General features: G+C 38.7%; 1 protein-coding gene across 1 annotated transcript; it reads left to right on the top strand.

The window, feature by feature from the left end:
* Positions 1–1274: 1274 nt before the first annotated feature.
* On the top strand, positions 1275–22429 carry LOC149899347 (uncharacterized). The gene is made up of 3 exons (XM_090114343.1): positions 1275–1417; positions 21494–21558; positions 21927–22429. Exons 2-3 carry the CDS (start codon positions 21501–21503, stop codon positions 22082–22084), a joined length of 216 nt encoding a protein of 71 aa, XP_089970469.1. The 5' UTR covers positions 1275–1417; positions 21494–21500; the 3' UTR covers positions 22085–22429.
* The last annotated feature ends 1697 nt before the right edge of the window (positions 22430–24126 follow it).

Here is a 24126-nt window from a genome sequence, read left to right as displayed (position 1 = left end):
CAGAGAAAGCGACTTTGTTTTATACTATGTAGTGATGATTGATGCCATTATTATATATATATATATATATATATATATATACATATATTAATGGCCAGGTTATTTACTTTATAAATATTTTTTAAATAGTGATGTTTTTTAACATTCTATATACATTATACAATTATGTATTTTTATTTCTTCTTATTTTGACCTAACTACATAAGTTCAATTAAATAATAATTTTAAAAATATTTTTTCCTACTGTTTATAAACAATATACATGACCATAAATCAATAGTTAATGTAATAATGGTTAATTTTTGGTAAAATATTAAATTCTATAAAATTATTAGCGAATACAATCATTTACGATTGATTTCGCTGCCAAAAAATAATGATCTATGAAACCAACTCCAAGCAATAAACTAAAAATTCAAAATTCAAATGCAAATTCAAAATATTAACTTTAATATTAAATATCAAATATCAAAGGGACAGTAATATATCAAATTGAATATTAAATATCAAAATTCAAAATTCAAATATTAAAGGGGACACTACGCATTTGAATTGTATTTAATTTATTAAGCGGGGCTAGTGGAATATTCAAAATAAATTTAACAGTGGTTTGTTATATGGAATGTGGATAACAAAACTGAACTGCGACTTAGAAAGCATCAATTTAAAGATGGCGCCCTCTGGTTGCCGTAAGGGAATCATGACGTGTAAGGGTGAAAAAAATATTATTTCGGTCGTCTAAAAATACTTATGTAAGTAATAATATTAGCTATATTAATTATTATGGTGCTATGTAACAATTTTGAATCATAAGAAAATTTAATTATTATAATGACATAAAAATTATTGATGAATTATTATTATTTTGTTTTTAACTAAAGAATTTTATTTTTACATGTAACTTTTTCATACTTCTTAAATACATATTGTATTTTTTACAGTTGTTACAAAATTAATTAATTAAAATAATTCCTAAACGTTCCTGACCACAGATAATGACAAAACTTTCCTAAAATACTTTGTCCTTTTCGCACTTCCCGCAAATCGAGTGCTATCTCCTTTTCGCAGCTTCTGTTTAACATTACGGAAAAAGAGACGTCACTGACCTCAATACAATAGCGGTAAATTTGACAAGGTCCTATCAACTAATGGCTTTGCAAAATTGAACGTTAATTATATTGAAATAGCGTACTCATTTGCTAGTGTACTAATAATTAGGCCTGTGTCTTAGTAACGTGGTTTGCGTATGTGTGCCAATTCATTGAACAGTTGATTCAGTTGTGAATAGCACGTTGTTTCGAAAACTAGTAATTTTTAATTTAATTATTTTTATTTATCTTTTGTATATGGTGTTGTGTTTTGTGTGAAATTACTTTTGGTTTTGCTGTATTGAAAGTTGCAAATTTTATTTTGTTTCGTAAGTTTTATTTTTTATACTTTTATTTTTCGTCCCTTTTGTTTAGACTTCTTTGTTTTAAAACTTCAAGTTGTACACAGTACCTACAAATAAATAATTAAATACGACTCAAAGCTTTATTTTAAACGGTACCTAATTCATACTTATATTTATAATTTAATATAGGTAGGTACCTACTTACTACTCGTAATTTGTAGAAAATTTAAAATATATGCCACGTGGACTGAAATGAAATCAATTAATGTATCTACAATGTAGGGGGCTATTGATAATGATAATGATGTCCAAGATAACTATTACCTACTAACGGTCACTCTATAAATAAAAAATGTTCAAATGAAAACATTAGTATTGTTATTAATTATTATAAAACGTAAAAAGCGTGTATGTATGTTTGTACGTTAGCTGTTTAATCTAAATGACTGTAACGACTTGTGGCCGTGGGGTATAGCTAAACTTAGGTAGGTATTTCATTTTGTAGAAATGACTTATTAATTAATTATTATTATAGCCTTTAGTTTTTGAAAATTGAATTCATTTGTTTATAATATTATACTGATAATGAGCTATTGCAGAAAGTACTTAATACGTTAATTATTGATTATTTAGAAAATTAATATGTTCATATAAAAATAAATATATAAATAGGTAGATAGGTAAAGGTAAAATAAATGTCAAGTTATTTATAACGGAAAAGATACGTGTTATTTACGAAGGTCATTTCGTAACAGCTTTCTCGATAAATACCATTGTGGAATTGTCAGCTGTTTTCTTAATGCCATTTATTTACAAATCAGAAATTAATCACTTACCTACTCTAATATCTAATTAATTATATAATATATAAGTAATTCTCATATCTTGAGTCCTGACTCCTGACCCACCTTTTCTTGCTTAGTGGAAAAGTTCTCGGAGATATAAGGAGGAATATGCAAAAATATTATCCCACCAAAAACATTTTCATGTAAAATGTTGCCAAGACGAGTCCATATGACTCGCACTATCAAAAAGTTATCAGATCTCATGTAGAGCCAAGCTTCTAACACTACACGCCCTAACTCTACAAGGCCTAACTTCACAAACTCTACACCTTAGTCAAAATATGTGGCCTGGCCATTTCGCTACATTCACATCGGCGTAAGGTGAAAAATTAATTCACTGTTCATTACTTTTGTGTTATACAATAGTTCTTGTAGTAACGAACGGCCAAGCCACATATTTTGACTAAGGTGTAGAGTTTGTGAAGTTAGGCCTTGTAGACTACTACTACCGTGCCCCCAGATCCTCCTACTACTGCGAAAGTTTGTGAGGATGTGTGTGTGTGTGTGTGTTTGTTACTCTTTCACGCAAATACTACTGAACCGATTACAATGAAATTTAGCACACATATAGAGGGTAACTTGTACACACATAGGATAGGTTTTATCCCGGAAATCCCACGAGAACGGGAACTATGCGGGTTTTTCTTTGAAATCGTGGGCGTAAACAATAAAAAAATCCAAAAGTACACGCCTCATAATTTTTTTTTAAATAAATATTTATTAATTATTATTTTTGTTTATTTAATAACAATTAAACCACATCGAATCAGACCCTGAAAAATGAAAGGGTTCTATTCCTGAGCATACTCAAGCGTAAGAGAAAAAAAAAGACTCGATTAGTAAATTATTTCGGTCGCTATCGTGTTAACAAGAAAAAGGATCCGCACATACAGACACACGGACGTCCAAGACAGAACTTTTTTAAACTGTTTTTTAACTAGTTTAAATAACAAAAATGACATCAAAAATATCATGAACGTTAAAAATAGTGTTTTTTCTTAATATGTGTGTGTATGTATTATCTTACAAGTGCAATGTATGATACATAAAGACATTTTAAGTTTGAAAAATCAGATGTTTTGCGCGAAGTGACAGTAGTACCCACCTCAACGCTTCGCTTATGAGGCGTGCAATATGGCCTCAGCACAAAAGTCTAAAGAAGTTTTGAGGATTAAATTTAGAATTGTAATTAATTTCAATAAATTCAAAATCAATGATGATCCTTATTTAGTTGCTAAGCAGTTAATACCGTCAGCAAGAAAAAGGGTTCAAAATAAGTTTAGCGTGAAGCAAAGTCAATTGACTCTAACGTGAAAATTGATGCAAAAGTGGAGAGTAGTTTGATACTTTTTTAAGCGAAACAGCTGATCGGATTTGTATGAAATTTGGTAAAGAGATAGCTCATAGACATCTGAGAAATAATTTGGTTAGAAAGTCTTTTGGACATTATAATAACGGTTAACTGTTAACGAGATGATTAATTCGTTTGAATTGACGCCAATGACGTCACATTATGGTGCTCGATGATGATGATGATGATGAAAATTAACAACCTTTCGGTGTTTTGCAATGAAGGAAGAAGAATATTAATGTTTTAATGACGTTTGGTTTTTCAGAATAATGTCTTTCATAATTATAGGTTTTGTTGAAGTAGGTTATCCAATTAACGATTTCTCTTTTATTGTGTATGAGTCAGACTTAAAAAATGCATCAGGGTTCACCAGGATCTTAACCCTCATGCATACATACCTATTATATTAGGTACATATTATATATATTTTTTTTAAATAAAAGTGAAGTCCCATGTCCCCTAGTGGGGTAAGGGGCAGATGCATTACACAACTGTTTCACTGATCGATTTTCTTTAGGGACAAGTAGGTGATCAGCCTTCTGTGTCCTACCAGACCGAGACATTTTTTTTACATAGGTACAGTCTGTAAAACATATTTCGTTTATCGGAATCGGAATTTTTGCAGGCAAGCTACCTATATCCATTTTGGAATTATAATTATCTAGGATAACTCCTCATAACTTAAAACGAATGGTCTGCTATGAAAATAATAAGAATAGAGAGCTATTCTTGAGAAAATTGTTCAAAAGTATTATCACGAACTTTTATCATTATTTTTAAACCTTTAATTTTTAAATCACCATCATCATCAAATGATATAAGTAAAAGAATGGCACGTCAAAATATGGCAAAATAATTAGCAAAATTTTCTTCTCATGTCTCTTTTTCACTCACGCAACATTATTCATACCTACCATATTACTAGACGTCTAATTGTGTGTGCGTGCCGTTTTTGAAGATTGAATATTGTGTTGGTAACCTATGTAGAGATAAACTACGCGATAACATGGCGCGCCCCTCCAAAATTCAAAACGTTTGAAAGTATTTGTGAAAGTATTTACAATGCACCACCAAGATTCACAACGCATGTGTGCGTAATGAGACGGCCGTCAAACAAAAACAAATCCACGGATTTGTTGCTCGACTAGTCACGCTCTAATCGCTCATTATTATTAGTAATGGCGCTGCACTGACGTATTCTATGAAAACGACACGTGCGTTGTCTTGGGCGCTCGGCAACTTATGATTAGTTGACCAACAAATCTGGACGTAAAGTACTAAAGATGAATACGTACAACTACATACAAACTCCTTCGTAAGGATGTCACTACACACATTGAAACAGTAATTTGGAGGGGCGCGCCATGTTATCGTAGTTTATCTCTACCTACCTTTTTACTTATAATTGATCACCACCATCATCATCATGCCATGTTTCTCCAACCATGCCATATACCAATTGGCAAATGTAACACTTTTAAACCTGCCATCTAGGTTGTGAAATTAATTCAAGTTTTAGCTCAAATAAAACTGTATACTGGCATAGTGACATGGTTTTCTATTGAGCAATGAGCATACCTGCTGGTCGTTGACCCCTGATTTGCGAATGACTAAATATTTCGAAACGAAGGCCAAATCAGCAAAAAAGTGCAGATTTGGCAAGATTACATAATATATTTTTGAGTTAGGTAACTCTTGAAAATTTGAGAAATTAATAATTATTTGTTTTTTTTTTAATGTTTACTCTGGGCTGCGTTTATTTTAATACGTGTAAACTAGTTATAATGATATTTGTTTAATTATAATATAATTATTCTATTCTTTAAATAAAATTAGTAGAAAATAGATAAAAAAATACCAAATATTACACATAATGTGAGACTAATGAGGTCAAGGATTATATATATCACTTCCCATGTGTTTAAATTTAATTTTGGTGATAATGTGTGAAGAGAGCAAGAACTTATAAATATGTACCTACTCAACTAATAATTATTCATACTTATCTACACTAATTTATACCATAGAAAAAACATTTTTTGTCAGTGACGAATAAACTTAAACACTACCTACCGATTCAAAAATATTTTACCGTTAGAAATACATCCTCATAGAAAGTTACTAAATTTTATTTTTTTGTACAAGAAGAAGCAAAATTATGTCCATATGTCTCACTTCACGCTTTTACCTGTAACCACAGCACCGAATTGGATGAAATTTTAAGGGAAAATAAGTGAATACCCAGGGCTCATAATACTTAGAGCATTAAATCAAATTCTCTAAGTCATAATATTATCATCTATTTTTTTTAAACTTCGGAGATGAAAGTTTCTGCTCATTTTAAAACCGAGGGGCACAGCTAGTATATCCACATGAGTTGAAAGCACAAAAAAAATAATTTTTTAAACCTTTTCTTATTATTGTAATGATCAATCAATCATCAGAATTTATATACAACTAGCATCCGCCCGCGGCTTCGACCGCGTGGTGTTTTGATAAAAGGTAGCCTATGTTATTTCTCAATTCTCAGCTGGTCTACAGATTGAGCCAAATTTAATCAAAATCGGTTCAGAGGTTTAAGCGGGAAAGCGTAACAGACAGACAGAGTTACTTTCGCATTTATAATATTAGTAGGGATAATTACAGAAAAATATATCTTTTTCGTTGAATCGATAGAAAAATATTATATTCCTAAAGATTACGTGAGGTATCTTTGAAATCGTGACACATTGATAATTTTTTATATTATAATCTTAATATCTAATAGATATATTATTTATTACGTGTTTTCTATGTAAATACGATCACATATCTATTGTAATATTAGATATTAGTCACATATAGATATCTATTGCTTAATAATTATACATAAATAAACATAGCCGACATTTCAACTAAAAGATGTAACTTTCTTATAGAAAAACTAGCGGCCCGCCCCGGCTTCGCCCGTGGTACATATGAAAAATAGATGTTGGCCGATTCTCAGACTTACCCGATATGCACAGAAAATTTCATGAGAATCGGTCCACCCGTTTCGGAGGAGTATGCAGACTAACATTGTGACACGAAAATTTTATATATAGAAAAATAATGTTAAAATCGGTTCAGTAGATTTTGAGTGAAATTATAACACAATATGCCTTTGGTTACCTGGAAGAGATGGCTCTGTATCCATAAGGTCGTCTATTGTGCAATTTCTATGTTTTTGTGTAGGTACAATAAACAATTCATTCGATAACATAGGTACATTCAAATTTCTTATTCTCTATATTATACTTATAAATTATATTACTCGTGTCACAATGTTAGTTACCATACTCCTCCGAAAGGCTGGACCGATTCTCATGAAATTGTGTGCCTATTGGGTAGATCTGACAATCAACATCTATTTTTCGTACCTCTAAGGCCTACGACCCTAAAATGCAACAATAGCTACGTTTATCTCTCTAGACATTCGCGTATAAACTGAGTTAGGGCCCAATTCGCAGAGAAGTGCCACACTAACTAGGGTACACGCCCACCCTGGATGCAGGGCCCTTCATATCGGGTAGTGTAATAAGCCTTTAAGTGATAAGAGTAAGGCAGAACAGCGTTTGCCGGGACAGCTATTCTCTTTATAATATTAGTTTATATGAAACCTTAAGACATCACCCTACTGATTTTTTAATTGTTATTTGTTTTAATTCTAGTATACCTTAACAATATTATGATTCATATGCAGGAAACCTAGTTCGTTAATCGGCGTTTACGTTAACCGAAGGTTACTATAATCGTCCGTTTACCTTGACCTAGCGTAATTAATTAAAAATTAGGTGAAGATCACTTGTCTTTTGTATTTCCTTGCAATTTTTTGTGACACTTATGTATCACTAACTTTTCACTGTACCTTAGGTACACTAGTTACGTAAGTAAGGTCCTGGGTTCGATTCTCGGTGGAACTAAAAATATAGGTATTCTGTCTGGCAAAATACAGCAATTTCATCTCATTTCTCGTATATTGAATTTTTGTTAAAATATAAAAAAAAATGTAGATTATAACACTTTTTGTAAATATAATATTACTTTCTCTCGCATAGTTTTTCTTAGAAGCCTGGATCACAGGAATACTCACATACTACTGTTACCAATGCACACATACAGATATACCTAGTACTACATATACACATACATACATACCTACAAATTAAACATTTGTTTAAGTATTATTTTTGTCTGTACGGAAGTGCCGTTGACCCGTGATTAACACGTGATTCATCAGCATAAACCACAAATACAAAATTGAGATCAATTTTATCCTGTTAGTGCAGTGGTTAAGGATATTTGTGTTCTAAAGTTCGATACAAATTGTATTAATAACGATTCAAAATATTTTTTTTTGCTATAAGTATATGGTAAGGACGCAAGTTACAAGTTTACATTATTTCATTGCAATATAGGTAAGTGCTTACGGTAAAACCCTGATCAGATATCGATTAAATTTGTCACAGAGATAGCTGTTTATAGCCTAGATAAGTATCAGTCAGTGTATAGTTATAGACTATAGTTTGAAAGTTAGCTAAATATTAAATAATACAAAATACGCCATGTCTGATATCATACATGAAAATCCAAACATCTCACAAGCACCTTCCAACTCGTTAAGACTTGCAAAACTTTCAAACACTTCCTTAATCCCAAAAAACCGGTACATCGATACCCCAGTCTTAACCCTTCATTTGCATTTAAAAATATCTTCAATCGCTACGAGGGAAGTGTCCCATTATCCACCGACAGGGGAGACACGTAGCGAGCACCAATGATCCTAAATTTACGCCGCCTTGGGCCTAATCGACCATTTTTTCCCGCCTGATTACCGGGAACGCTAATATTGTACCCCCCCCTCAAACAAATGTAACCCGTTAGCCGCTCCCCCTTCGAAAAAAGGCCCATAAAATATATCTAATTAAAAAATATCCCCGTCTCAAGCCTGACGTTCATAAAGAATGTCAATTAAAAACGGGACGGTTTTTCTTGTTTTTTTTTTCTTTGGTAATATTTCGTGTCTCCGCGGCGAAGGGTTAAGATAACGAAATTAGTATCGGTATGAAATATTGAGTAATTTAATATTTGGGGTCCTTTCTTCCACCGGTATTGTTTGAAGTCTGCGTTTTTATGGTTGTTGTAAAGGGTTGGTGGTAGATATGGACAAATGCGTTGATTGGCTGTAGCGAAATAGATAAGTTTTGAATTGTTCAGGAAGCACTTTTTCTTTCTAATTAGAGGTTTACAGGCCGTTAGGTTTGCTTTTGGAGGGGTTATATGTGTATTGTCAGATTTAAAATACATACTCGTGTACCAAATTTTATAGAAATCCATTTCGTAATTTTGACTAATCTAATAGGTAGATAACAACAAGAATTGAACTTAATTTTCTTCATTTAAAATCATTTTTGGTAACATGTTTTAGGTACTAACCAAATTAAGCTGCTTATTGCTCCACGCTCTATGTACGTCAGTCATTTTCTGCGAATTTTCATCGAAACTAGTCCAATGGTTTTGCTGTGAAAACGTGGACAGACTTACTAACAAGTTAACAACAGCATCCAACCTACCTAACAAGAAGTGTGTATCGTAAAGCAGCTTCTAAAGCCGCGTATAAATTAAGCGCGGCAAACCATCGAACATAGGCGCGCGCGGCGGCTGCGCACTATGTAGACGGGATCGCCGCGCGCGGCGACGCTAACATTGCCGCGCTCGAACGTGCCGCGGGGCGATCCGCTCGCTGTCGGTTTTTGAGACCGCATCAAAGGAGCTTCAGGCGTTCGCTCGCGCGCCGTGTGGACGGTTTGTAGTTTTGGTGATTCGGCTCGCGCGGCGTATACGTAAAAATGGACAACGAAAAGTGCCGTTTACTACTACAATTGTATGGCGCTAATGAATTTTTGTGGAACAGCAAATCCTCCCAATACTACAATAAATACCACAATTAAGTTTCACGCCATATAGCGATCTATTTACTAATTTTTTCATCCACCAACGCCTTTTTCTTTTATTTTTTTTTTACAAATAAGATGGTGAATCACAATGAAAGCGCGTCCATACTCAAGAGTGAACACTGAACTAACCGCCGCGGTCTGTTCGTGATGGATCGCCTGCCGCGCGCGGCAACTACGTTCAACTTAAAATATATCTACATATTGGCTCGCGCAGCAAATGAACGTCAACTCTGGTCGAACATAGGCTCGCGCGGCTGCCGCGCTTAATTTATACGCACCTTAAGTTATTTTTCACTTAAAATTCGTATTAAGTATTCTTTGTCAATGTGAAAATGTCGTTCACGTAATCCGACCTAATTTGATACTTTAAGTAAATAATTAAAGTGAAATAAATTTATTTGTGAAGAAAATATAAATCTTTAGCTAAAACTCCTTGAAAAATCCTTATTAAATCCCGCTCGGCTAAATAAGTTCGTTTGGCGAGCATAATTTTTCCTTTTCTTTTTAGGGTTCCAGGGGAAATTAGAAAAACCATACCCAGATACAAAGCCCGAATAATTAAGTGACGGTCTGATATAAGTCGTAATGTGGTATTTGCCGTATTTGTTATAATGTTTATAATTGACAGGAAGAATAAAAAGTTGAGACAACTTACCACTAATTTGGGCAGCAAAGTCAACAAAAAGTCCGAAGTAATATTCTTAATCATATCATTTTAAATTTAGAATTACATATTATAGTTAGTAGTTAAATAAAACTAAAGTCAACAATATATCCTATAGGTAAGGATAAAGTCTTCCATATTATATGCATTTAGTTACTTCTGTAGTTAAATAACATTGCATTCACAAAAATACAAATTTTATAGGTACAGAACCCGCATACAATACATTTTTTAAACAGCAACATTCTTGACAATTTGTAAGGCTTATTCCAGTAATTAGTGATTGTCTAGGGTGGCAAATGTATTGACGATTTTTTTGCGACCAACAGAGGGACGATGAATGGTAGGCTTTATGTATTCGTGGATTGGATTAGTGAATGGGCGCGAATTAAAATAATCGCTTGAAATACATTATTTTAATTAAATTGTTTGATACGTGCAGTTTGGGAAGTATTTTTCGTGCTTGTAACGTAAACAGTGAGAGGTAATGGATGAATAAGAAGTTGTGATATCACTAACCCATTACCTAGTTATATCCTATGTAATTTAAAGTAAGTAATTATAATAGTCACTTTTTAATGTGTAGGATGCAATGTGATCTTAGATTTCGTGTAGAAAGAATGAAAGAAAGTACGGTCTGTCTCCTAAGTTAGTCCCTCGTATAAGTTAAAAGAAGAAAATAGTTTATTTTTTCATATCTCAAAACGTACTTTTCGACCATTTTTAGGCCTTCCGAATATGCCAAAAAACTTAAATCGATTACGTTTCGGAGAAGTGTGGTTACAGACGAAATGTGGATACTTACATACACATATAGATCCAACACATGGACATTCCACAATGTCCTACAGACTACAGTCCTACACAATAGTACATTCATGTAAAACCTCTATAATATTAACGTTTTCAAGCACATTTCATCTAGTTGTATGATAGTAGAATGGCTGTCACCGATGGAAAGTAAATACATAAATAAATAGATACGTAGCTCGCATGCATTGCGAGAACAAAGCTTCAGCGGAGAAAGAAATGTATGGATATTCCTAATATATATTATTTTTATAATATGTACTAAAATAACAACATATTTTATCTAATTCTAGCTGATAATGTGAAATAATAACTTTAATAATGAGCAGAAGAGTTTGTATGAACGGGCTAATCTCAGGCACTACTGGACCGATTTAAAAATTTGCTTGGATATATACATTGTACGTGTTTTATGCTATACATGACTACTACTAAAAGTTTGAAACGTGAATGTATGTAATGAAAGATGGATAGATTAAATTCTAGTTACGTTCACGTAAAAACTGCTAATTAAAGATTTTAGTTCGGATTAGCACATACTTTTTTTTACTACACAGGAAAAACCGCGGTAGCGAACTATCTATGTTATACCTATTATAATATTGTGGTTACTAAGTCAAAATAAGATACAATAAATATTTAAAAATAGTCATTAGAGATAACGAAGTTGTTATTGAGGTCAATGATCATAATATCGTTACTTCCCATGTGGTTAATTTGTATATAAATATTATTATCACTTTGTATATGATAGCATTTTAACAAAATTGCGTTTTACTAAGCACTTACTTAAAACTGCAGTTTGGCACTCATTAAATGACGTCACTTTCTGCTATTACCGACTATAGTCTACCATAACGTCTAATAAATCGTACCTAGTTTCATCCACATCAGCCGAGCAGTTTCTACAATACAAAAATTTAAAAGTAAAGTTTAAGAGTAAAGTGAAATTAAAGTGACTCAAATAACATTTGTAACAGATTGGAATTTCCTGTTACTTTCTAATGTTTGACCAAAAATAATTTTTTCTTACGTTCAAAAATTCCCACTATGATGACCCACTTTTGAAATAACATTAGTCATAAGAGAAAGTCAATTAATTGATTATTACAGTTTTTTTCATTAAAATTCCATACTGAGTCAGCTTTAGATGGTCAGCAGTTTTGCTTATATGTGATGCTATTGCGTAACTTCAGACTTATCACATTTTATTTGAATTAAATTTTAATTCGTTTTTGTAAAAAAGTCTTTGCTTATTAGTAGCGATATAAATTACTTTGTAATAAATATTGTAGACAACTGAAATATGTAGTCTTATATCTTAAGTGTACCTATGTTGATTTAAGTATACTGATTCGGTTAAGTCCCTCCTTAATTCCTATACTGTTTCAATACCTTTTTTTTTTTTTTTTTTTTTTTTTTTTTTTTTTTTTATAGTGGGGAAATCTTCGAAAGATACCCACGGCCCCCGGGGATGGAGCCAAGGGTTATGTCGGATTCTTACCGACTAAAACCCCACTGTGTTCCGTCGAGCCGCGCAGTTAGCCGGGGCCGCGGGTACTCTTAGAAATCGTCCACGACCCTGGCAGCGGACGCCCGGTTACGGGCCCACCTCCGTTACCACCTACGGCTGCGCGCGTGCGCGCCTCCTCCTTCCTCTGCGAGGCGGCATGAGCGGAACACGTCTCATGTCACCTCACTGCCCCGGACGATGGAGCATGTCCCCGGTCCATCGTCCAGAGCCCTTCGCTAGGGAGGCAGGTCGCGATCGCTAGCGACCGCGACTCGGCGTCGGCGCCTAAAGGGTCGCCGGCGCCGCATCGGGTCCGCGAGAGGGTTCCCCTCACGAACCCGCTCCGCCTCCTCTTTTCGCACCATCACCTCCTCACAGAAGGCGACCACCGCACGCCAGGACCTGGAGCCTCCAACCATGGCACGAACCAAGGACGGGAGCGAGAGATCCGGCCCCACAGCAGCGACCAGTCGCTGTCTAGCCACGGACCACGCAGGACACACACTCAGCGTGTGGTCCGCTGTATCCTCCTCGCTTGGGCACCAATGGCAGGCCATGGTTGGCTCCCGGATCGCGACTCGACACAGGTATCGTCCGAAACACCCGTGTCCAGACAGTACCTGTGTCAAGCGGAACGTGAGAGCCCCATGTCTTCTGCTGCACCATTCTAAAAGGACCGGCCGGATGGCCTCCACCGTCCTTACACCTGCAGTTGGGTTCTCGAGACGCCGCACCCATTCCTCCATCAGACGCTCGCGAGCCGAAGCCCTCCAGCGCGAGACTTCTTCGGGGTTTGGTTCCAGCCCCGAAGACCTGGACCCAGCAATTCGTCGGTACACGTCCGCGAGTACAGCAGCGTCAAGTTCCCAAGGGGGGGTTCCGGCTAGTACGCAGGCTGCTTCAAAAGAGACAGTCCGATATGCCCGCGATATTCTTAGCGCCATGACCCGTTGCGGACGACGCAAAAGGGGTCTAGTCCGGGTGCTAAGAGAATCAGCCCAGATGGGCGCTCCGTACAGGGCCATTGAGCGGATGGCACCGGTGTAAAGCCGGCGACAGCTATCTCCAGGCCCCCGAAGATTGGGGAGCAAGCTTCCCAGTGCCCCGGCCGCTCCGGTGAGCCGGGGGGCGAGGCGACGGAAGTGCTCCGCAAAAGACCAACGACCGTCTAAGAAAATTCCCAGATAGCGCATTGTCTGACTGATCTCTATGGACACGCCCCCCACCTGTACACAGGAACCAGCCCCTGGTGCCCTACGGGGGCCATGGAAGCACAGCGCCTCCGTCTTTTCCAAGGCCACTTTCAGACCTAGCCGGCGGATACGATTCACAACTAGATCAACGCCAGCTGTCGCCAATTGGGCTGCCTCACTTAGACAGTTTCCACGAGCAGTCACCAACGTGTCGTCGGCGTAACATAACACACCGACCCCTGGGAGATGCTCACCACGCAGAACCCAGTCATAGCCGATGTTCCACAGGAGCGGTCCTAGCACCGAACCCTGTGGAACACCGCACGACATAGGCCTCTGCCTCCACCCATCCCGAGAGAGGTACGATACGGACCTATCTGACAAGTATGATTGTATCATCCGTAGTAAATATGTGGGCACGCGATGGTAGCGGAGTGCCTCCAGAATGCACGTCCAGGGCAAGGTATTAAAAGCATTGGCGATATCCAAAGATACCGCCAAAAGTACTCCGCCTCTGGAGACCACATCCACTGCAACGGTCTTCAAACATAAGATTGCGTCTAGGGTAGATCGCTTCCGCCGAAAGCCATACTGGCAGTTGCTGAGGTTCGGCCCGACTCTTTCAAGATGGTCAACGAGGCGCGCCGCCAGAATACGCTCAAGGAGCTTTCCTACCTCATCTAGTAACACCACCGGCCTATAAGCCGACGGCGAATCCCCTGGGCGGCCTGGCTTTTTGATCAATACCAAGTTACCAGATTTCCATCTTCCAGGAAACTGGGCTTGTTGTACGCACGCTGAAAACAGGCGCTCGACTCTAGAGCCAAGAGCCGGTAGCGCAAGTGCCCAAGCTCGACTAGGTATACCATCAGGACCAGGCGAAACCTTCTTTCTCTTAAGCCTGTCTGCAGCCGATTCCAGCTCTTCTCTCGTGACCGAAGGAACAACGGCGTCATCTGACTCTTCCTGTGGCGCAACATTCCTCGACGCCATCGATGGCGGAGGATGTCTCTCCCGGTCCGGAAACAACGACGCCACTACTCGGTCCAGAAATTGGGGCTCAAGTGACTGGGTCAGGGGCGGGGCACGTGGGCGGATCTTTTGCCTCACCCATTGATACGGCCGGCCCCAAGCGTCCCGATCCAGGCCACTTATCATCTCCTCCCAAGCTTCCGCCTTAGATCGGCTAATGGCCTCCTGTAGAGCAACAACGCAGCTCCTGTAGGCAGCATACAACTGCGCTTCCTCTGCGTCAGTGTGTCTCCTCCTTCGACACCTGGTGTACGCCCGCCTCGCAGCTACGCAGAAAGAGCGCAACTGGGAAATTTCGGCGGACCACCAGTAAACTTGCCGCTTGGGTGGTATCCTTCCAACACGGGGCATGGCCGCGTCGCAAACTTGCGTCATGGCATCAGCGAGCCACGCCGCCTCCACCTCAACAGCCACAGTTCCCTCCGGCACAGGAAGCCAGGACTGCACGATAGCGGCTTCAACCAGCAGCTCCTTATCTAGGCGGCTCAACGCCCAGCGCGGTCGCCGTCCCTCACTTGGAGTCACTCGACCGGGAATCTCCCGTGAGGCGACGCCGAAACGGATATACCTGTGGTCCGACAACGTTTCAACGTCCTCCAGAACTCTCCAGTCTCGCACACGGTGGGCAAGAGACGGGCTCGCAAACGTCAGATCAACGATGGAGCCGCCCCTCTGCCGCACGCATGTGAGTACAGACCCTTGATTAAGGAGGGACAATCCGGAAGAAGCCGCCCAATCCTCGAGCACCACACCACGCGCATCGGTCATGGGAGATCCCCACGCTACGGATTTGGCGTTAAAGTCTCCGGCCAATAGCACTGGTTGGGGATGTGCGAGATCAAGCACCTGTTTCACCTCGTCTAGGAATTGCTCAAACTCAGAGAGGCGGCGGTTGGGTGAAAAATATACTCCCACAACAATGCCAGAACCAAACGAAGCCGCCACACAGCCACTTCGCCTCACTATCCTCTCGAGCTCCACTCCACCCCGCGCCATCAGCATGACTACGCCGTCTAGATCTCCTGCACAGTTGCTCCGTGAGGGCACAGTGTACGGCTCTGAAATCACTGCCATATCAATAGCCCACTCTGCCATGCTCTGGTACAGGAGATCCTGAGCCCTGGCACAGTGGTTGAGGTTCACCTGGATCATTTGAAGTGAAGACATTATTATGTCTCCATAGCCGCTGCCTCAACAGTCGGCGCCTCAGTGGGTGCCGGAGCAGCGAGTGAGGGGGCCTCCGAGCCATCACTCGCCTGCTTTCCTTTCTTAGCCTTAGTTTTACAGGCTTTGCTCCCAAGCCGGTGATCCGCCGGTCGGTTTGCCTCCGCACAAAGAACACAACGTGCGGCCGTGGCAGTGCACTGGCCAGCTTTGTGTCCGTTATCCCCACAACGATAGCAGATAGTGCTGCGGTCCACTGTAGAAGAGCATAGGGCCTTGACATGCCCCACTTCCAGACATCTGAAGCAGCGCAGGGGCTTCGGATCATTCAAACGCACCATGGCCGAGGTCCATCCAACTTGAATGCGGCCCGCTTTTGAAAGCTTTTTTGCAGCTGCCACCGGGCAGCTGATCCAGGCCGTAACAATGCCCCTAGGTCCAGATCGCAAGCCTGTGCACTTAACTTGCTCTGCGGAGCATTCCCCGACCCGACACACGGCCTCTGCAACCTCGTCCGCTGAAGTTGAGTCGTCGAGCCCAGTAATACGCAGCTCTTCGCTCTTCACTGGCCTGGACACCTTAACCACTTCGCTGTCTAATACCTCCCTCAGTTTGACCGCCAGCACATCGGCCTGCTCCGAGCTAGCGGCGCCGGGAACCTCTAAAATGCGAGCACCAGTGGCAGATCGCTTAAAGCGAATCGCACTTATGCCGATTTCAGCTAGGTCAATTTTGGCTTTGGCCTCCTTCAGCACCGAGGCAAAGCTAATACCGCGGTCCTCAGCACCCGGCTGGATTGCAATCACCACCGCCGACGTAGAGGGAACCCGGAGCTTCCTAACCTTCCGGGTTTGCTGGCCGTTTCGCTTCTTTTTTTTCCTATTGCGCTTCCCTACAACGGTCCAACCCTCTTCAGACCGTTGCTGTGAGGTGATAACATCGGAAGGCGCATTTGCATCCGCTTCTTTATCTCTACGATTTTTCTTTTTTCCACCCTTTTTCTTTGACCCACCCTGCGAGGGTAGTGCACCCGTAGTTGACTGGTTTTCGGCTGCTCTAGGCACAGGCTCGGTCCTTACAGGAGCTGTTCTGCTTCTCGAAGCGGGTATTCTGGCTGCAGGAAGTGGAGGGAAGCTCTCAGCCAGTGCAGGGCCTTTTTCCCGCTCTAGTGCTCTTCGGTCCGCTGCTAGCGGAGGTCGGAGACGCTTTTCCGGGAGCAGCCGGTCGCTGATATCTTCTAGCCTGGCGCTCACCATTTCACCAACCTGGCGCATTATTTCTTTTATCAGGTCGGCGTTTCCTCCACTGGGACCTGCGGTTTGGGCCGCTTTTAGCTCGGCTACTTCTTTGCGCAGGCCGTCCAACTCTGTCTGCAACCGGTCGTTCGCAGCTTGAAGGCGGCGGGTTTCTTCTGTCATTGTGCGCTCCTGCAAAAGTCCGGCCGCCTCGCGGATCACATCTGAGGCCTCCTTAAGATCCCGCACGAAGACACCTTTCAAATTGCGGGATTTCGTCCGGACCTCGTTTATAGATGCCAGCCCGGCTTCAATGCGACGGCCTAGAGCAGCCGCCGTTTCTGTGCCATTTAGTGGGGCAAAAACACCAGGAGCTGGTGGTGGAGGGAGGGGAGTAGAGGTCCGCGCCTCTTCCGACCGGGGCGGGACATTTGACCGCTCCAAGTCACTCCTGTCGCTTTCTAACTCCCTCCGCTGGGCCCGCAAATATGCCTGCCTCGTAACACTCGCCTGTGTTGAGGTGGCTGGGCGCCCTTTACCCCTTTTCGCGCGATGCGCTCTACGCACTCCTTCTTCATCCGTAGAAAAGGCCGAGCAGCTTGCGTCAGGAGACCGCCTTCGCTTCGCCCAAAGTCGGTCTTCCTCGTATGAAACAGAACGCAGCGTGGCCACGCTGTTCATTGAGCCTGCGCTTGCCAACCCACGGTCCGAAATGATCGAGCCGTCCAGCCCAGCTCCACCGAGGGCACCTCTGTCAGAGGAGGAACCCCCTCTGACCGGCACCCTGCTGCCTCTTCTATTACTCTTTTTGCCGCGCGCTCTAGCAGCACGCGTTTCTGTACCTCTTGGTTCATCACCATAAATAAAATCAGTATCCGTTATCACGCCAAGGTCGTCGGGTCCAGTAGTATTTGGCAGTGAGGAGGCCTGGGAACCCACCTCCTCAGTGTCGGAATCTCTATGCAAGTTTTTGCCCCCCCCAGAATACGTGGGGCAGCCTGAGTTGGACTCAGGGAGGGATTCTCCACCCTTGGTGGTACCCTCCTGGGGTAGTTTATTTTGAAAACTTGCCTCCATCATCACCTCCTCCTCCTCCAGTTTGCAGCACGCCTGCCGGGTTAAACCCGCCAGCCGCTACCCAGGGCTGGGCCCTTTCGGCTCAGTGGCCTCATCGGCCCCAACCCCAGTACTAGGTGATGCTGCGCACATACCATCACCTAGGAGTATTATTTAGCAGCCCTCCGGCCACCTGGTTTTGGTCCGCGCCGGCTGAGCAGCCGGTACCCCCCATATCTGGGGGGCCTGCCCCTATCCGCCACCTGGGGACGCGCCCGATGGGAGACCAGAAACTCCACACACTTCAATACCTATATTAACAAATTCCCCTGAGGTAGTTTTTAATAGGCACTTTCATTTAAAATCTTATATATATCTTGTCAAGCATACAAAAAAGACATTTTGTACCCCACATAGGTAATAAAAACTATGAAATATGAATTTGATATTCTTGGTTTTTATGGCATTCATTTAAAACTATGAAATAAATAAATAAACGTCTTATCCATACAAAACTAACAACAAAATAAGCATTTGCAGCGGGACAAAGTTTGCGAGCACTATAGTTAGGCGTGAAAGCGTTACCAATACACTACTACCTTACTCAAATATTAAGTGCTATTTAATATTATGTTTGCCACTAGCTGATACTGCGGTTTTGCCTGCGTTTAATTACTTTAAGTGTTTTAATCGACTTTAAAAAATGGAGGACGTTCTCAGAACTTGGACTGGGTGAATCGATTTTGATAATTCTGTTTTTTATTCGACAACTGCCTGTCATGTGCTCACATTTAAATTTTATTTAATTCTGATTTACAGGCGATGTTTTAATTACATACTTCAAAACAACTAATACCTTAGTATTTACTTTTTTATTGAGTACAAAACTATAAAGATACATCTATACATATATTTGTTATATACGATACTGTATCACAGATAATATACTAGAAAGTGTATCAAAACAAACACACACAATAAGATTATTAATATTAAAGATATCGACACAAGAACTCATCGAAGGGCTATCTATCTATGTATTGCGAGAAGCGCGTCGCAACATTAATAACCGCCTTTATCTTATGGAATTGGAAATTGCCGATATATTATGGCTCTGATTTAGGGCTTTATATCGCCTATTCACGGTAAGACAGATTTCATAAAATGCTGTGTTGTGGTAGAGCCCGCTTGCAATATGAAGTGTTTCTATTTCTCATTTGTTGTTTTGATTTATAAGCTATGTTACTGTAGAGTTTCATCCAAATCAGTTCAGTTGTTTTTTCGTGCAAGAGTAAATAAAACAAATAAAGTAGAGTAATAAACATTAATCCATCCTCACAAACTTTCGCATTAATATGTTAATTTTTTATATTTTATTTTGTTGTGTTGTACCTAATCATTTTATACTGTTTCTGCAGTATTATAAATCTTGATTCATTAATTTTCTTCAGTCTATTGGTCTTATTTTAATAAAATAGATAAAATTGCATTTAATCTAACATGGCTGGCTTAAAAGTAAGTCATCAAATGTTATTAATAAAGTTATATTTTATTATATTTTCCTTAGGACAACTTAAAGAGCATCTTTAAATGTCAGCATCTAGAAACCCGTCCTATGACTTATTCTTATTCTATTTATTCAAAAAAATCGCAATTGCGACAAAAAGTCGCATCACAAATAGATACTTTATAAGCATTACATTTATTAAGCAATTTTTCCCTTCAACGATTTACTCTTAATGCCATGTTATAACGATAATGCAACGATACAGTATTGATGACTACCCTCCATTTCTTAAACGACGCATAACCTAACTAAAAACACACCAAAACCAACCCTATCTGAAGAAAAATAGAGTTCAAAGTCGATTGTTTGTATTATCTAATAAAGTTACATTCGATACATACCATATTTCGTCACTGAATTCTAATATGGACTTTATTCCACGAAAATAAAGCTTCTATTTTCCCGCCGCAAGATGGCGCTGGTTGCTTAGGGTGTTTGTAAAATTGATTATGTTTGACGTCTTTTGATCGTATTCCTTTGAAAAAACGCTTGAAGGATTGATTTTAATTTAATAGAAGGGATATAAGGTTGTATTGGAGGCTTTCGGCCGATTAGCCCCGCCGCTACACAAAGGGATTTTCTCTTTTATGAATTCATATTTATTGATTAGCGACATAATGGAGTGTCTGAGATGTAAAATTTTAGCCTTTTTATTTTTACGTGGGAGGGTTTTCTGTGTGTATATTTTTTGACACGCTGTCAAAAGGACAATGGCTATATACTTTGGTTATACAATGCAATCATTACTGTAGTACTATACTATTTGTTATGAAAGATGTTATTCCCGATTCTAATTATAAGTAAATGACATGATACTGTTATTTATTTATTAATCGGTATTTCGAGAATATTCTTATTTTGTTGGTACATTTTGCTTAAAAATAACCACTACATTTAGTCATGCTGTGCATGTAAGCGCGACTCAGGAATTTCTTTGATGGGAAATATTTATGTAAGGTAACATGCCAAGTTTCATCAAAATCGTTTTAGCACTTGTAACGTAAGAACATTGAACAAATACATTTACATGTACCACAGATAATATTTCAAAACATAATTTAACGTATCAAAGTTTATTGATTTGCTCTAAATATGTCATTACAATACAATTGATGTTCATTGTTGTTTCATATCATAAGTTAGGATTGATTACTCTTACATTAGTCTCTGCTATAGGATTCCTAGGTATTACAAGCATGACCTAAAAATCTAAACTGAAGAGTTTGTTTGCATGTTTAAACACAATATTCTTAGGAACTAGGGAATATCGTCGTTTAGTATACAGGTGTCCCACCGTCGGTATTCTAAGCTCAAAGGAGGTTATAGTTTTTCATACGCTGAGTACGTAAAAAATACTTAAAAAATTCCAAATGGATTTTTTTTCAATTAGATGAATTCTTAAAACTCTTTCTGTACACCCCTAACAAGCAACCCGCACGTGTGCTATTATGTTTTCATAGAAAAAATGCTCACATTAGCGAAGCGTTATATCATTTATGCCGGCCGCGCGAAGCTAGAGAAGAAAACATGAAATTTAAGAAAAAATTTTTGACGTAATTTTGTTGTTTTAAGTATTGTTTACGTGATCAGTGTATGCAGGACTACAAGTTCCTTCGCGCTTAGTATACGTGTGGGACACAAAGCAATTGATTGGAATAAACTATTTTTATTAATTTATGTTTTCCTTGTTTACAGTATCAAAATGCCGCCAGCAAAGAACGCGAAACACAACACGTATTTGAGGTCATTCTCAATAAATAGTAAGTTATTTTTATTATTCTGCTTAGCTTTACTTAACTAAAGTATTAAATGAATTTTTAAAATTCCTTCAAAGCATTTTAATTAAAACTTCAGTATTATTATTTTGATAATCACCACGTGTATTTTTTATGAAATAAATAATGACTATATTATTGGCCTTGTTTCAACGTAAATTGGACAGATTTTCGCATGCTAGCTGTTAATCCTAGATATTTAAGGATCATAGTAATACATTACAACATTAAAGGTTACTAGTTACGTTCCCTCATTACTCTTTTTTTTAAATCGGTTGAGTTTAAAAAAGTTTTTGAGTCAAAAGTAATGAACAAAAGCATTCCTCTTTCTAACTAAACCCTCAATTTTCCAGATGAACCCTCCTTAGCAGCAAGGGTCTACCACCCAGCCACCAATCTGATGCCTCCATCACCCCCCACATCCCCCACGGGAGCAGCACCTGTCTTCACTTCCAAGCAGACCAGCTCCTGGAGCAGACAGAACAGCCAGAATGGAGGCAAATACTCTTGAGATGAGGACAAAATCTGGTCGGAATTGAAGACGCCTGTGGCTAAATGATATTTATTATTGAGTTTAAGGTCTGCAATGGCAGAGGAGGTGTACTCAAACTCAAACTTAACTTGATTTAGTACTTGAGTTAGAACTCAAAACTGTTTTATGTTTCAAGTGTTTTTCTATACTTAGTCATAATTAATAAACTCAAAGTTAGGCTCAAAACTGTTTTATTTGTAGATATAGTCATATATAAATTTACCGATAAATTTACACAGTTTTGGGCAAGATCCTATAGTGTTATGTAATCTTTATATACTTATAAAATTTAGTTTTATATTGGAAAATACGGGTAAGATATCTAGAGTAGGTACCTATTTAACAAAAAATTGTAGTTATGAAAAAATTTAATTCATAAGAAAAGTCTTGTATTTTTAAACATTCATGGGATTGTAAAAATTGTACCTTCTACAATCTTTAAACTTTTGTTAAAATTTCAAATGGCGGAACGAATAAAATTGTACATAACTAGATAGATTTATAAGTAAATATATTTAAATTGTAAATATTATCAAAATGAGTTAATTTTGTAAAGAAGCAGAAAAACACAAAATTTGACAAATGTACCTAGGTACTATCGTCAATTTCCTAGCTTTAGTGAAAAAAAAAAATCATTAAATATGTGACTTTATGTGACTTTTAAGAACAAATAAAAATATATTTTGATCTGTACCTCGAAATATACAATGAGACATTAAAATTGAATTTTATTTCTCCTTTTTATTCCTATTACCTTTTTGTTTTTTGTTCCCACTGCTGGGACTCAGACCACGAGGGTTCAGATCATAATGCACCACGCTAGCCAAGTGCGGGCAGATGTAATATTATTATTATGTCCTCAGTTATTTATTTTTTATGAAAGTTAATTATTAAATTTTGTTTTACGTCATTGGAAAATTTCTGATTTTCTATAAGCTTCTTACATTTATTTTTATACTTTGAAGTAATGTTGATTTAAGATTAGATACCGTTAAATGGATTTAGTTAGATTAGATAGCATTTCATACAAGTGGTTATAATGAACTTATGATGAAAACCTTAGTTTATCTTCTTGACTAGGTATTCCCTGCGGTGTTGCTTACCATTCTCCAAATAAAAATTTAATCAATACCTATCAATTTTGTTTTCATTTTTTATAGTAGAGCTCTTCTTTTAAGGGTGCGTCTATCATCATTCAATCCAAATCCATCGCAATTCATCCAAATCGATTCAGTGGTACTGTGGTACCGTACAAAATCAAATGAACAAATTTACCCCGGCAATTGTCGGAAAATAAAAATAAATCCCGACTTTGTGGACCACCATTTTTGTACGGCATCTGTGTCATACTATTTCAATACTGCTTATTCCGCAACGCCGTACAAAAATCATGGAGACAAGGGGAAAAAATCTCTACCTGTACTTTGGAATTCTCATCTGCACTCAGTTGGACAGCTTACAAGTGACGGCATAGTGCTAAATCTTATTATTTTATGCTCTTATATCGTTCTAGATAGGTCACCTGGTAGTTCAAATGACCCATAACTTTTTCAACAAGGGCCTGGTAGTCTTGTATATACCTCATCAAAATAAATTAAATAAATAAAATCTTTATTACTCATCTTGCCATTCTATAAAATATAAATAGATTAAAACGATAAGATGTAAAACTATTTTTTAAAGATAAATAAAATCACTTGGTAGCTACTTAAACAATTATTCTGATCATAATCGTTATTTACCTAATTAATTTTAAATAAGATAGGTAAATACTTCCTGTCAAAATAATATCTCTTATTATCGTATATTTCGCATTATCAATTATTATCGGAAATAGGTGTAGAGAGGCTTCCAACACAAAATAGGATATTCAAAACCGGCACGCTAAACATAATTAGACGTCAATGAAAGATAATAAATTCAACTATCGTAGGCGAAAATGAGACATCTAATGAAAATTGGCTTATTGGCCACATTTCGACTTGCCACTTGCGCTACAAACCTATTGTATTGAACTGACT

Source organism: Colias eurytheme, chromosome 21 (assembly GCF_061535395.1).
Source record: "Colias eurytheme isolate Ceu_HAF_F1 chromosome 21, ilColEury1 Martin Lab GWU primary, whole genome shotgun sequence".
NCBI classification, from domain to species: Eukaryota; Metazoa; Arthropoda; class Insecta; order Lepidoptera; family Pieridae; genus Colias; species Colias eurytheme.
Note: the sequence above shows the minus strand (reverse complement) of the source record. Positions and strands in the feature narration are given on the sequence as shown.